The sequence below is a fragment of the Amphiprion ocellaris genome, chromosome 5 (genome assembly GCF_022539595.1).
Source record: "Amphiprion ocellaris isolate individual 3 ecotype Okinawa chromosome 5, ASM2253959v1, whole genome shotgun sequence".
Taxonomy (NCBI): Eukaryota; Metazoa; Chordata; class Actinopteri; family Pomacentridae; genus Amphiprion; species Amphiprion ocellaris.
In genome coordinates this window covers 1,380,189-1,395,143 of record NC_072770.1, presented here as the reverse complement: position 1 = coordinate 1,395,143, position 14,955 = coordinate 1,380,189, and the positions used below count along the sequence as shown (strand labels likewise).

The 14,955-nt window shown below is 37.2% G+C and overlaps 2 protein-coding genes across 6 annotated transcripts in view; both read right to left on the bottom strand.

Moving 5' to 3' along the window:
* Nucleotides 1–1,173: 1,173 nt before the first annotated feature.
* Nucleotides 1,174–5,235, bottom strand: LOC111568426 (odorant receptor 131-2-like). Its single transcript, XM_035948068.2, has 3 exons — nt 5,137–5,235; nt 3,689–3,856; nt 1,174–2,139 (listed from the first exon to the last, which is right to left on the bottom strand). Exons 2-3 carry the CDS (start codon nt 3,836–3,838, stop codon nt 1,366–1,368), a joined length of 924 nt encoding a protein of 307 aa, XP_035803961.2. The 5' UTR covers nt 3,839–3,856; nt 5,137–5,235; the 3' UTR covers nt 1,174–1,365.
* Nucleotides 5,236–12,682: 7,447 nt separating this feature from the next.
* matn4 (matrilin 4) overlaps nt 12,683–14,955 on the bottom strand; it is a 40,644-nt gene continuing 38,371 nt past the window's right edge. For all 5 annotated transcript variants that reach the window (XM_055010776.1, XM_055010779.1, XM_055010778.1 and 2 more), the window contains one exon: nt 12,683–14,177. In XM_055010776.1, coding sequence (XP_054866751.1) covers nt 14,117–14,177 — 61 coding nt within the window. In that variant the 3' untranslated portion in view covers nt 12,683–14,116. The remainder of the gene's footprint in view (nt 14,178–14,955) is intronic.

Genomic DNA, 14,955 nt, shown 5'->3' with positions numbered 1-14,955 from the left:
GGTGGCATGCTGGAACATCCATCCATCCATCCATCCATCCATCCATCCATCCATCCATCCATCCATCCATCCATCCATCCATTATCTGCACACCGCTCAGTCCTCATCAGGGTCATGGGGGGCTGGAGTCTATCCCAGCTGACTGAGGGTGAAGGCAGGAGACACCTGGACAGGTAACAGTCTATCACAGGTTCACCTGGACAGGTAACAGTCTATCACAGGTTCACCTGGACAGGTAACAGTCTATCACAGGTTCACCTGGACAGGTAACAGTCTATCACAGGTTCACCTGGACAGGTAACAGTCTATCACAGGGCTACACATAGAGACAAACAATCACACTCACATTCACACCTACAGACAATTTAGAATCACCAGTTAACCTCAGCATGTTTGTGGACTGTGGGAGGAAGCTGGAGAACCTGGAGAAAACCCACACATGCACAGGAGAACATGGAAGTTCCATGCAGGAAGATCCCGGGCCCAGGCCGGGACACGAACCGGGGATCTTCTAGCTGTGAGGGGACGGTGCTGACCACCACTGCTAGAACATGAATGTGTGAAATGTTGTCAGCATGAGTATGAGGAGGGTATGTTTTGAGAGTTATGGTGTAAGCAAACACTAAATGTTTCATACATGTTTCGGAGTAAATGTGAGTATTGCAGCACGTTTTTTTTTGTGGACTTTCCGACCTCCTGCAGTATGGCTAGTGTGCTGGTGTCTTTGCATTTTCAGAGCAAAAGAAAAGCAAAGTGAAGAGAGTGCTTACATTTATGCATTCCTGGAGGTCTCTTTGTTGGACATAAAAGGATCCAGATGTGCATGTTCAAGTTAAAGACCACTTCGAAGTGTGCACTTGCTGCAGCTGATAACAGAAGAATTTGTGTGCTTTGTTCAGAACTGAACCATTATCTAGTTAGCAGAAGTAGTTCTAGCAAGTAAATGAACCTGGTGGACTGAGAAAGCTGCTCATTCTGAATGACTCTCCTGACAACCAAGAAGCCCTGAAAGTTGGTGTCCACCTACAAACTAGATAAAATTCAGACTGGTGAAGCTTAGGTAGACTTAGTTGCAGGAGATTACAGGAAAAGCACTAAAGAACTTCTTCATACTTTCCCATTTTATATAAAACATATTTTTTAATGATTTTTTAGCAAATGAAACCTTTAATAATTGCTAATTGTACAGTAAAGTGCTACAGACACATTATTGTAAGTGTTGGAATCTAAAACCCAGCCCTGACCTTCACAGATTATTAGTTATTGTTATTTGCCACAATTTCTCCCCAATGTAAAAACAAACAACAAAAAAATGAGAGAATTTTTTTTAGATGTGAGGCAAAAAAAGATATCTAGCTTAAAATGTCAAAACTGATGTGACCTTACTTTACAGAACATGTGCCTTTTCAGGTACTTCCTATAAGTTTTGTCTCTTATGCCATAGATGATCGGGCTGATTGATCGTGGCAGTACCTGGACAGTGATATAAGAAGCAAATAAGACATCTGAATAATTCTTTGGGAACCATTGCTTCACTGCTTTTAACACGAAGGGTACTGTATAAGCTGTCATACACAATAAAACCTGAAAGCCATGGAGGAGGATTGTGTTTCGGGCTTTCTTAGCATCCCCGCTTGCTGTTTTTGCGGTGAACACAATTTTGAAGTATGTGTAAAATATAACAAACCAAACTATGACCAGATACACAACGTATGTAATGTCCCTCTTCTTGGTGATGTGGGGATTTGGAAAAGCAGTTTCCCTGAGGCAGAACACGTAGGAACTGAAGTACTCCAGGGGCTCTGTGGCCAACGTGACGAAAAGATCAGGAAGGATGGACAAGACGGTGGTCGCCCAAATTAAACCAATCAACAGTAGCACTCTTTTGACGGTGCAGATCTGACTGTGGCGAAGGGGGATGCAGATGGCGACGTAGCACTCCACGGCCATGCAAGCCAGGTTCAGAGGGGTGTTCTCAGTGGTGAAGAGTGCAATCAGGATGATGGAGCAGCAGACAGAGACATGTATTTTGTAGAGGGTGTAGCTGATGATGAACAGTAAGACGGTCAGCGTCACCTGGATCATATCGTTGATCACCAGGTGGACGAAAAGGATGTATCGTGGATTCATGTAGAAGATCTAGAGGGTGGAAAGAAAGACACAAAGGAGGGAAGTGCACTCATTGGTCTGTTCTAAATGATGATGTTGAATAATAACCCAAACATGTTTTGTAAGTGAGGAACTCTGTAACATCTTTGTGAAATGAGATGAGCCCTTTCTCTGAAGATAAAAGCCACGCTAATCTTTCAAAGGCAGTTCTGCAATTAGACAGCTGGAGAACTTGAACAGTTTGGATCAACATGAAACTCTTCATTTAAAGCTTTAGTACAAATTATTAAGAATTAAGAAAAGCCTCTTTACACTTTTAAAAGCAAAAGTCTGCCAGAAAAAACGTTCAAAAACATTCAGAAAGAGATGTGATCCATAATTTAACAAAACAAGAAAATTTAATAAAATAACAGTTTTAAAAAAATAAGTACTTCTCAATCCGCAACATACAAACTGTTTCTTTAAATTAAGGGAAAATATTTGTAGAATGAAGATTTTTCTTTGCTGATTTAAATACTGTATGTAAGCTATGACCACACATCATAAAAGCACATAACAGATTTTTGGTGTGGACATTATTTACAGTTTTAGCCTGTTTCTCTTTTCAGTCAATCAGTGTGATCAGTGTATAAATTAAGTTTTTTTTGTGTGCATTTACTAGATAATATCTGTAATCTAACAAAACAGGAAACTATGCACAATAACAGTCTGAAAATGATATATAATTTTTCAGTCCACTGGCCTCCTTTCCATGACAATGATGACAAGGCTGGTGGGTAGATTAGTATTTAGAAATGTCCACCTTTCACAAAGTTAAAGGCAACATCCTTGCATTATCTATTAGCTTAATCCTCATCAGGGTCATGGGGGGCTGGAGTCTATCCCAGCTGACTGAGGGTGAAGGTTCACCTGGACAGGTAACAGTCTATCACAGGTTCACCTGGACAGGTAACAGTCTATCACAGGTTCACCTGGACAGGTAACAGTCTATCACAGGTTCACCTGGACAGGTAACAGTCTATCACAGGTTCACCTGGACAGGTAACAGTCTATCACAGGTTCACCTGGACAGGTAACAGTCTATCACAGGGCTACATATAGAGACAAACAATCACACTCACATTCACACCTACAGACAATTTAGAATCACCAGTTAACCTCAGCATGTTTGTGGACTGTGGGAGGAAGCTGGAGAACCTGGAGAAAACCCACACATGTACAGGAGAACATGGAGACTCCATGCAGGAAGATCCCAGGGTGGCTGGAACGTGAACTGGGGATCTTCTAGCTGCATGGTGATGGTGCTAACCACCAAGTCACTGTGAAGGCCCTTAGAGGCAATATGAAGAATCTAAAAAAACCCAACTATTTTTTTAATAGATAAACCTGTGATATTATCCAGGAGAATCCCATATTTTCTCAGTTCAGTCCTCAAATGGAAACTTTGGAATGGGTAAACATAAACTAAATGTATTCATATTTAAACGACACCTAATTAATAATTTTCACATTTGTTTCTAGCAAATTTCAGGAGTGAATATAGGTAAAGTCATCTCATGCAAATAAAGGAGTGTCAGACCTGGTGCTTGCGAAAGGTTTGAATGAGTGCAGCATTGATGTAGTTGATGGAGATGCCGAGAACCACAACGATCACATTCTTGGCCACAGCTTTGGAGAAGGAATCCCGGTACTCTATAACCATGGTCACATTGGCAGATGACACGTTCATGTCTTACAGGCTGAAAAACTACCACAGAAGAAAACATGTTCAAAACTGTATGTTGTGCAGAAGCATTGCACATTTTAAAAAAACTGTTAACTGTTAAAATCTGTTTCACACCTCAGGCTGACACGACACACTATTAGATTCCATTAGAGCATGACTAGACAGTTTAAAGAGTTTAAAGTGTGATTAGATATACACTTTAAATTGCACCATGATCGTTTTTTATGATAAATAATTTGTATTTACACTACTGTTCAAAAGTTCGGGGTCATCCAGACAATCCCATGTTTTCCATGAAAACTCCCACTTTTCTCCATGTGCTAACATAACTGTACAAGGGTTTTCTAATCATCAATGAGCCTTTCAACACCATTAGCTAACACAATGTAGCATTAGAACACAGGAGTGATGGTTGCTGGAAATGTTCCTCTGTACCCCTATGGAGATAGTCCATTAAAAATCAGCCGTTTCCAGCTACAATAGTCTACATCCACTGTAAATTCTCTTGGAACTGATTGGTTAAATGCAGCATATAAGGCAAAGACAACTCAAGGCTGCTCTAGATGTCTAAAAAGAAACAAAGAAGCTCAATGTCCTACACTCCATAGTTGGATATATTGTCAAAAAGTGAAAAAAATGAGGATTTGTGACTGACAACAGAGGGTTGTACAAGCACACCCAGAGAGACCAGCAGTCAACTACACCACAAATTAAATGTAAAATCGAGAAAAATATGCAAAATCAATGAGATGGTCAGTTCACAGACCATTCAAAATATCAATAAGTACAGGTCTAGAGTGACAGCAGCTTAAAGAACAAGATGGCTAGGATTACATTTGCAAGAACATACAGTACAGTTCAACAGTTTGGGGTCACCCAGATAATTCCATGTTTTCCTTGAAAACTCCCACTTTTATCCATGTGCTAACATAACTGCACAAGGGTTTTCTAATCATCAATAAGCCTTTCAACACCATTAGCTAACACAATGTAGCATTAGAACACAGGAGTGATGGTTGCTGGAAATGTTCCTCTGTACCTCTATGGAGATATTTCATTAAAAATCAGCTGTTTCCAGCTACAATAGTCATTTACCACATTAACAATGTCTGCACTGGAGTTATCATTCATTTAATGGTATCTTCATTGAAAAAAAACTGCTTTTCTTTCAAAAACAAGGACATTTCTAAGTGAGCCCAAACTTTTCAATGGTAGTGTTTGAGATATTTAATCTGACCATTGTTGTGCTAAAAAGTGTGAACATTTACATCTTTCTGAGAGTAAGACAAAGAAGTTCTCACCTCAGGTCCAGGATCACGGCATCAGCCTGAAAGATAAAAATCAATATCTTGTTACATAGAATTTATGTAAAATTTAGCAGCTAACATGTGGGAACAAACAGAACAGATAAGCTCAGACAGTCACTTCTCTTGCTACTGATTAAAAATGGCAGCATTGATAATTACATTTGTCCAGACAATATTCATAAAATTAGATGATCAGTGTTTTAAATATCATTATAATTGTGACACTTCAGATTGTTGAATCAGTCTTATTGTTTCTGCTATCTATCATACATGTAGAATGCTTCATCCAGACTCCACATTGTGGTGTGGAAATCTGAATGAAGGAATTAGAAGTAGAAAGAAAAGAAAAGAGGAATCATGTTTAGCATAGAGCAAGAAAATACCCCCATAAAACACAACCTGAAACACCACAGAACACCTTAAAGCCATTAAAACAACAAGAATGATCTGATGGAACAGTTTGTTTGAAAACGTCACAATTTCTGCTTTTACATATCTCAGGTCACATGACTGAACAGTGCTCACCTTAGCCGATGCATCCAGACTCCGACACGAACATTACATCAGGCTTTATATGGCTCACTGGCCAAGGATTCTCCAAGGATGTAGGAGTGTGTGTGTGTGTACTGTATGTATGCACATGTATGTACACTATTGTTCAAAAGTTTGGGGTCACCCAGACAATTCCATGTTTTCCATGAAAACTCCCACTTTTCTCCATGTGCTAACATAACTGTACAAGGGTTTTCTAATCATCAATGAGCCTTTCAACACCATTAGCTAACACAATGTAGCATTAGAACACAGGAGTGATGGTTGCTGGAAATGTTCCTCTGTACCCCTATGGAGATATTCCATTAAAAATCAACTGTTTCCAGCTACAATAGTCATTTACCACATTAACAATGTCTACACTGCATTTATCATTCATTTAATGTTAACTTCATTGAAAAAAAATGCTTTTCTTTCAGAAATAATGACATTTCAAAGTGACCCCAAACTTTTCAGCGGTGCTAAACCTGCATGTGTTCATGTTTTTATCAGTACACTGTAACAGATTTACTTGGAAAATGAGTAAAATGCTGGCAGATGTGGTTGCCAGTATTTGACTGTATTTTTACAGTGACAGAATTGTAATTTACTTAAACGGTTACTTAATGTAAAACTGATTACAGCCTTCTACAACAGTTTGTTAGATAATATTGCCACTCAGAAAAACACTGACTCTACTCTCCACAGCCCTTTCTTTGTGTTTTTACTTTCAGCACATACTGTAGCTGTCTTTAGAAAGTACTGATGAATGCGATAAAAGTTTTTATAGCCAAGTGTCACCACTCAGTAGCCATCTTGGCTGCTATTTCAGGGCCCTTCCTAAATGAAGGAAGGAGCAGTCAGAACTGCATTTTAAAATGTCAAAGGGACATAAAACTTGCAGGTCTAGAATCACCAGTCCACCACCACCAACAACTTAAAAACTCCTGAGGGTCAGAAAGGCCCGAAAAACATGCTGATTACAAAATCCATCTGCTTGTACTTGGACATTCTGCCCAGCAAGCAGAAAGTTTTCCCACAACGTTGACTAAAATTACCAACAAGTTCTAATAATGTTTTAAAGAAAACATTTAATATTACATTTAGAAATATATATTTTTTATTTAACCTTTATTAAATCCCATCAAGTTTAGCAGCCTCTTTTGCAAGAGATTCCTGGCCAGGACAGGCAGCATCAAATACAAAACACAGTTATAAAATTACACAGTTAAAATATTATTAAAACAAAGCAAAAAAAAATAAATAGATAAATTTTAAAAAAAGAAAAAAAACAAAAATTGCATTTACAAGCAAGTTATGAAAAATAAGTGCATCTCGTGGAGTCGGCCTCAAGAACTTGCAGTTTAGATTTAAAAGCACTCAATGATATTAACTCGGTTAGTTTCCAGTCTTTCTGCAACATATTCCAGGCAGAAGGTGCAGAAAAAACAAAAGCCTTTTTACCCAGTTCAGTACAAACATATGGAACAGAAAGCAACAAATGATCTTGTGAACGGAGAGAGTGAAGATCAGAACTTTTCTGTGCAGTTAGAGAACAAATGTAGGAGGACAGTAGTCTAAGTATTGCCTTGTATATGAAAGTCTACCAATGATGGAAACTTCTGGTGGCTAAAGCAGCCATCCCACCTGAGAGTAGAACTCAGTGGTGCATCAACACTTTTCATTCGTAATAAACCTCAAAATAGCATTGTAAGCAGTGTTTGAAATGTCCTTATTTTTGAAAGAAAAGCTTTTTTTTTCAATGAATACAACATTAAATGAATGATAAATCCAGTGTAGACATTGTTAATGTGGTAAATGATTATTGTAGCTGGAAACAGCTGATTTTTAATGGAATATCTCCATAGAGGTACAGAGGAACATTTCCAGCAACCATCACTCCTGTGTTCTAATGCTACATTGTGTTAGCTAATGGTGTTGAAAGACTCATTGATGATTAGAAAACCCTTGTGCAGTTCTGTTAGCACATGGATAAAAGTAGGAGTTTTCATGGAGAACATGGAATTATCTGGATGACTGAAAACTTTTGACCAGTGTACGTTCAGCCCTAGAAGTGATTCTGCCTCATCAGCTACAGATCTGCTGTTTCAGGGCTCCATAGTGAAAAATGTTGCAGTTTCATTCTCAGATTTCTCATGTCTGCTCTGAGAAGAACTGTTAATAACAACAAAACTGGATATGACTGGAATAATACTGCACATTTTGTGACTAAAGCTGGAATCTTAAAATATTTTGTTCTGACCAACATCACCAGCATTTTGCTTTAACTTTTCTCTCTCTTGATTTTCAACCTCACACTTCCTACAACACTGTTTGAGTAAACTTACTCTTAGTGAGACTTTGAGTGTCTTTCGGGACATCCTGACATTTTCACTAATCCTCTGTGTGATCAGGAAGCGAGTGTTGCTGCAGCCGCCTCGTCAGCCTCCTGAGGCTCCGGCTGTAAAGGTCAGTCACTCTGGGGCAGCTTGTTATGGAGAGCACGGATCCAGCATCAGGGATCTATTAGACAGGCCTCTGAGAGAGTTTCTTATCGCTGTCATTAAACAAATCTACAATTACAAGAAGCTAGAGTCCATGATGATGATGAACTTTAAATGGTAAACAAGCTGCTGTGTCCTCAGAGGAGAACAGCCGATGAAGGTCACTGACGTGAACAACAATAATATTCTCTTCAGGTTCTTTGGGCAGCTGCTAGTCCACATGGAGATCAGACTGTTTGCTCATTTGTGTGACTGGTTTGCACTCTTATTAGCTTTTAGTATGAAACCACTTCATGAAAACTAACAAGCTTTTCAGAGTTTGCTTGTGCTGATTTCATTTTCATTTCTTTATTTATTTGGACAGGACAGTGCATATTAATAAACGTACAAACTCATAAGTTTAAACAAGGTGGCAGGAAATAAGACGGATTTAGCTCAAGGCTAATTTCCATCCGTTGTCTCAAACATAAAAGAAAAACATACGGAGTTACAGACGGATAAAAACAATATCGGAAAACAAATATGATGATAAATAAGTTCTGGCTTGGTTAAACCACTCCTAAGGTGCTATCATGCTACCCATAAAGTGCTGATAGTTAAAGAGCCTGATTCTCTCAGTGTTCACCAGTTTGATTGTTAATCAGCCATGACCGTTTCTCTTTTAGCTGAAACCCCCCAGAGGTGATGGGTTTGTCCCATTCATAGACTCATTGATGAAACAAGCGCTTTGAAATGATTCCTCCATCATCATTTGATGAAAACTTTTCTTTGAACTTCCTGCATCTCTTCACTGTAAAGGAGAAAAAAAACACATCTTCAATTCTCTGCTTTCATCCTCAGTCTGTCAAATCAATGTTCACATTAAAATCTATATTCATAAATTCAAGTACTAGTTGACTGATTGAATATTTGGTCAGAATTTGGTTCAGATCAAATCAAATGTGTTTGATGATCATTTAAAACAACCTGAGCTGACCAAAGTGCTGCATATGTTTTCAGACAGAAACAAATAGTTGAATAAAATACCAAAACAGGCAAAATTTGATTTCAACTTGTAAGAGGACTTTCTAAACTATAAACAGGAAATAGATCTGGAATATCAAAGCCATTAAGAGCAGCCAGAAAGTAGATATTTCAAGCCATTGAAAAGATCTACGTCATGGAAATATTAATAGAGGAGGGACATTTATTGCTAATTTATTGCCCAACAATGTTTTTTTTGTTGTTTTTTTTTTTTTTTATCCTAAGGAGAAATACTAATAATGAACTTGATTTTTATTTCTATGTTTTCTCAGTGTTCAGGGCTTTTTCTGGCTCTGGGAGTTGATTACTTACAGCAGTGAGCATGACTGACCCAAGAAGAGTCTGTCTTTCCTTACCTGACAAGAGTCTCTATATTTTCCTGATATTTCTGACAATTAGAATGAAAAATGAATGTCCTTCAGGAACCTCAACTAACACACTTCATCAAAATCAATCTATTTTTATTCTCAATTCTTAATCTTCAATTATTTGAACAAGAGACAATTCTTTGGGACATTTTTCTGATTGATTACTCTTTAAATTACTATTTTTGGCAGGATTTTCTAGTTTTATTCTTCAGTGTGAGGATTCACTGTCTTTTTGCTTGAAATCTTTATAAACTGAAAACGAACTAACAGACTAAATGTCACAATCTGTCAGTCATAAAGCAAATACACAGATGAAAACAAGAATTCACAGTTAAATCCGAACAAAAAGAGTTTTAATTTGCTGCCATAACTTAAATGTCAACCTGGGATTCTGGATATTAAACAAATGAAATCTGATAAAATACACGACCGTTCAAAAGTTTGGGTTCATCCAGATAATTCCATGTTTTCCATGAAAACTCCCACTTTTATCCATGTGCTAACATAACTGCACAAGGGTTTTCTAATCATCAATGAGCCTTTCAACACCATTAGCTAACACAATGTAGCATTAGAACACAGGAGTGATGGTTGCTGGAAATGTTCCTCTGTACCCCTATGGAGATATTCCATTAAAAATCAGCCGTTTCCAGGTACAATAGTCATTTACCACATTAACAATGTATACACTGATTTATCATTCATTTAATGTTATCTTCATTGAAAAAAACTGCTTTTCTTTCATAAATAAGGACATTTCTAAGTGACCTCAAACTTTTGAACAGTAGTGTATGGATTCTGTTCAGAGTGAGGAATTTGTCATAGAACATGATTACCAATAAGGATTAAAAAAAGGGTTTTATTTCCCAGATGTCATTAACTTCAGTAGAACTTTTCTTGTGTTGTGTTTGTTCAAAGGAACTTGTGGAACAAACATGTTGCATCACAGTCTGCTGAGAGAATGTGTTGAAGGTCAGTAATGATGCAGCAGTGATTCCCCACAGAGCTGCTCTTCAAACAGCTGCCCACAAGGAATAAGTTCTGTTCCTTTGTGTTTCAATTATATGTAAATCTGTATACCATTTAAAAAACAGAAGTCACCGTTGATCTATCGAGAGTAAAGTGTCGTCAGTGAGGTACTTGTTGTTCAAATGAAACTTCAAAGAGCGAAGTTTGCAAATTAGCATCATTATAGTTCTAAGAAAAGTTGAGTAAAGTTTCTGGGTTCTAGATGTGTGGGACAAACTGTGGGAGTACATTTTCACACCATTCTCTCTCCAATATTCAATTCAGGTGGAAAAATAAAGGAAAAAATGAAAAAAAAAAACCTCTCAGCGAATCGGCTTCCACCGGCTTCACCCAGTTAATGAAATAGCTTCCCAGTAAACCTGGGACCTGTTTCACTATTTTAAAAATAAGCTAAAAAATGTATTTATTTTTCTGATAATCAATTTTTTTTAAACATTCTATAGCTTTTGAATGATCCAGCTTCCCCCCATTTTTTAAGTTTATTTTCTGTCACCCTCGCTGCCACTGATATCTTATAGATTTTTTTTCATGGTAACACTTCTTTGCTTTGTGATAGTTTCCACTGAAGTTTAAGGAAACACCAGTAAGACAAACATCCAGTCACTTCTCATTTTATGGAGAAGAGCCATAAGAATAATCAGTCGAAAAAAATACAGAGATTCTACAAACCCATTATTCCTTCAGTTAAAACTGTTGAATTTCACCACATAGTAGATTACAGTATTCTGCAAACTATGTATAAAGCTCATAAAGAAACTCTACCAGACAATGTCCAGAACAGATTTACAAAAAGAGAAAGTCAGTAGAACTTAAAGCAACAGAGATCTTCATAAATCCAAGATTTAGGATGAAATTAATGAACGTTGGATTTCTGTAAAAGGGATCAATTTATGGAACGATCGAGATGAAGATTTAAAGGAATCTAAATCATACAGGATTTAAAATGTAATTAAAGCCAGTATATTATTAAAACACAAATAAATGAAGAGTTTCATAGTGTTTGTTATGAGATAAACTCTGATAATGAGTGTCGGCAGGCCTCAGGCTTTACAGTCATTCTGTTTGTTGTTTGTTTTTATGCTCATTGTAACTAATTGATTGATATAAAGGGTCAGAGTACATCAGGTTACTGCTTACTTTCATTCAGAAGTTGGAAACTTTTGTTTTTGTGTTGTATTTTGTGTTGTATAATATATATATGTGTGTGTGTGTGTGTGTGTTATATCTATCTATCTATCTCTCTATCTATCTAATTATATATATATATATATATATATATATATATATATATATATATATATATATATATATATATATATATATATATATATGTGTGTGTGTATATATATATATATATATATATATATATATACATATAAATAAATAATTTTTTTCCATTTTTATTCTATATTTGGGTCTTACAGGATTAAACAGGATTAAAAACAGTATCCGTTCTGTTTACATTTTCACTCATCCTTCAGTGTTGTTTCCACTGCTCAAGGTCGCCTCTGGATCACTTTGATAGAAATCAGCTGCAGTAGATTCTGTAAACTGTAGCACCTTCATACCATCCAACCTTAATTAAAAGTAGCTCCTGCACTGCTGTTGTTTAATACAGGAAATATACACCACTGGTCAAATGTTTGGGGTCACTTAGAAATGTCTTTATTTTTGAAAGAGAAGTTTTTCCATGAAGGTAACATTAAATGAATGATAAATCCAGTGTAGTCATTGTTAATGTGGTAAATGACTATTGTAGCTGGAAACAGCTGATTTTTAATGGAATATCTCCATAGAGGTACAGAGGAACATTTCCAGCAACCATCACTCCTGTGTTCTAATGCTACATTGTGTTAGCTAATGGTGTTGAAAGGCTCCTTGATGATTAGAAAACCCTTGTGCAGTTATGTTAGCACATGGATAAAAGTGGGAATTTTCATGGAAAACATGGAATTATCTGGATGACCCCAAACTATTGACCGGTAGTGTGTATTTTGTTTTGTACTTACAAACACAGCAAGGGCACAAATAAAACAAGAAGAATAAAATCTGAAGAGTTGAGGTTAAAAAATGAAAAGTCAGAGGTGAAAAGTTCACTCCTTTATTGCTTCTGTGCTCTAATACAGAGATTCATTAAAAAAATACAAAAAATGTAAAGCTATTAGAAAATATACAAAAACATACAGGCATTCAAATATAAAGGGCTATAAATTTGTGGTGGTCTTTTAATATTTTTTTTTATAAAACTATAAGAGAGAAGACATCCTGCACTATCATAGCTGAGGCAGTAGTATGAATTTACAAACAGCCTGATGATAACAACTGAGTGATGGAGGGACTGTATTAAATGTAAGAAGTCAGTCGTTTGAGTTGAATATTGGTGTTGCTCCTGTTGACATGCACCGATGGGCAGCACACTCTGCAGCAAGAATGAAGAAATGCAGGTGACATGATCTGTACTGTATGTAAACTAACATGAACAGGTGAAGTGCACCCTGTGGTCTAATCTAGACAGTGCAGAGCAAAGCTGCTGAACAAAAAGCCATATTTATTCATGGTAATATACCGTGTTCTACTTCCTATAATACCTCCTTATCTTCCTCTATCCACAACAGACCACAGCTTTAGTAAAGAGTGATGCTTGAAACTTTAAATTCCCTTTTTAAAAAAAATTACAAATTCTAACCTATTTCAAAGCCGGACTGGAGTAGATTAAAACCGAGAGTCTGCAGGCTACTGAGTGATGATGTTATCTCAAAATGAGCCGAGCCACTTTAGTACTGGGAGTGGTAATAACACTTCATTTTATAACTCCTGTCCTCCCACTTTCGACTTTTTTGTCTTCTATTCTACAGTTGGTAAAAAACAAGAAAAAAAAAAAGACAGATCAATAAGCTATAAATACATCATATTTAACAAACCGTACAAAACAGATCAAGTATAAATAGAGCACTAAAAGAAACAGATGGATGGTGTGTGACTATGAATGAACACTGAAAGATGAATAATGTTTTGTGCTTATATCTACATTGATTACTTCTAGCTTCTAGCCAACATGCCTGTGATCCTCTGTGTGCACAGATGAAGTGCATTAATATAAGTTACACTGAGGTCAGTGACAAATGTTGAATAATATCTTGACTGCATTCATCATGTGTGTTGTACTTTTGCATTGAGTCATTCAATATGCTAGAAATGATGAGAAAGTGTATGTGGTGTTGTTTTTTTCTTCTTTTTGCAGAATAAAGTGTACATAATTATGTAATTTACAACTGTGCCACAAATTCGATTCTATATCACAAACTTTCCAATAATTCTTACACTCATATGAGCAAGAAGAGCAACAGAGGTACTGAAGGCTACAAAGGTTTCGTGAGAGGACATTTTTTTTGATTTTGTGTGTTGATGGGAAGGGTTTTTCAGTTCCCCCTTCAATGATTTTGTCAGGATGTGCCATCCTTTTCCTTATCCTGCGTTTTTCCCTCTGTGCTGTCCCATTTGCTCATCACGATGACCAGATCACTTCCTGGAAAGAAGCTGGTTTTCCAGCTGCTCCAGACGGGCGGTCATCCCGGCCAGTGGGCAGTGCATTAAGGAATCATAAGGCTGTAACTGTGTGAACATACATGCATCAACATCCCTGCTTTATCCTGCAGGCTGAGTACAGGAAAGACAAGACAACAAATGAGAGATTAAGCAGAGAGAAATGACAAGAAACAATGGCTCTGGATGCAAGCTGAGGGCGTAGACTGGACAGAAAAGGTGGACGTCTGTCAGCAACATTACTCAAAAACAGACTGACGGATTTGGATGAATTTTTCAGGGAAGGTCAGAAATGACACAAGGACCACCTCATTAGATTTTGGCAGTGATGCAGCTTATAGTCTGGATCCACAGATTTGTTAAAGATTTCTGTATTATTGCCAGATAGCGGCACGGCGTCACTGTAACCATGACAACAAGTGAACACTACATCAGCTGCCTGCTGATGATCACATGTTTATGATCCTACTACAAATCCACTGCTGGGACTTATCAGGACTTATCTATCAGAAATGATCCAAGGAACAACTGATTAAATTGTGGGGGTGTTTCTGAGTCCCATCAATTCCCACCACATGCTACATGTTTAGCTCACGTGATTTGGTATTGGTACATAAAGTACACATGCAGAACACACGCCTGTGGTCAATGCAAGGTCATGTTGTTTGTGGGTACATCTATATTAAATGGCCACATTCTATGCTGCCGTGATTTCTGCCATGACTTTTTTCAAGATTTCATCCGTCAGAAATGATACAATGACTGAGCATCCTTAGCGGAGTACTGTGCTCTCTGAGTGCTTTTCTTGTTATTAT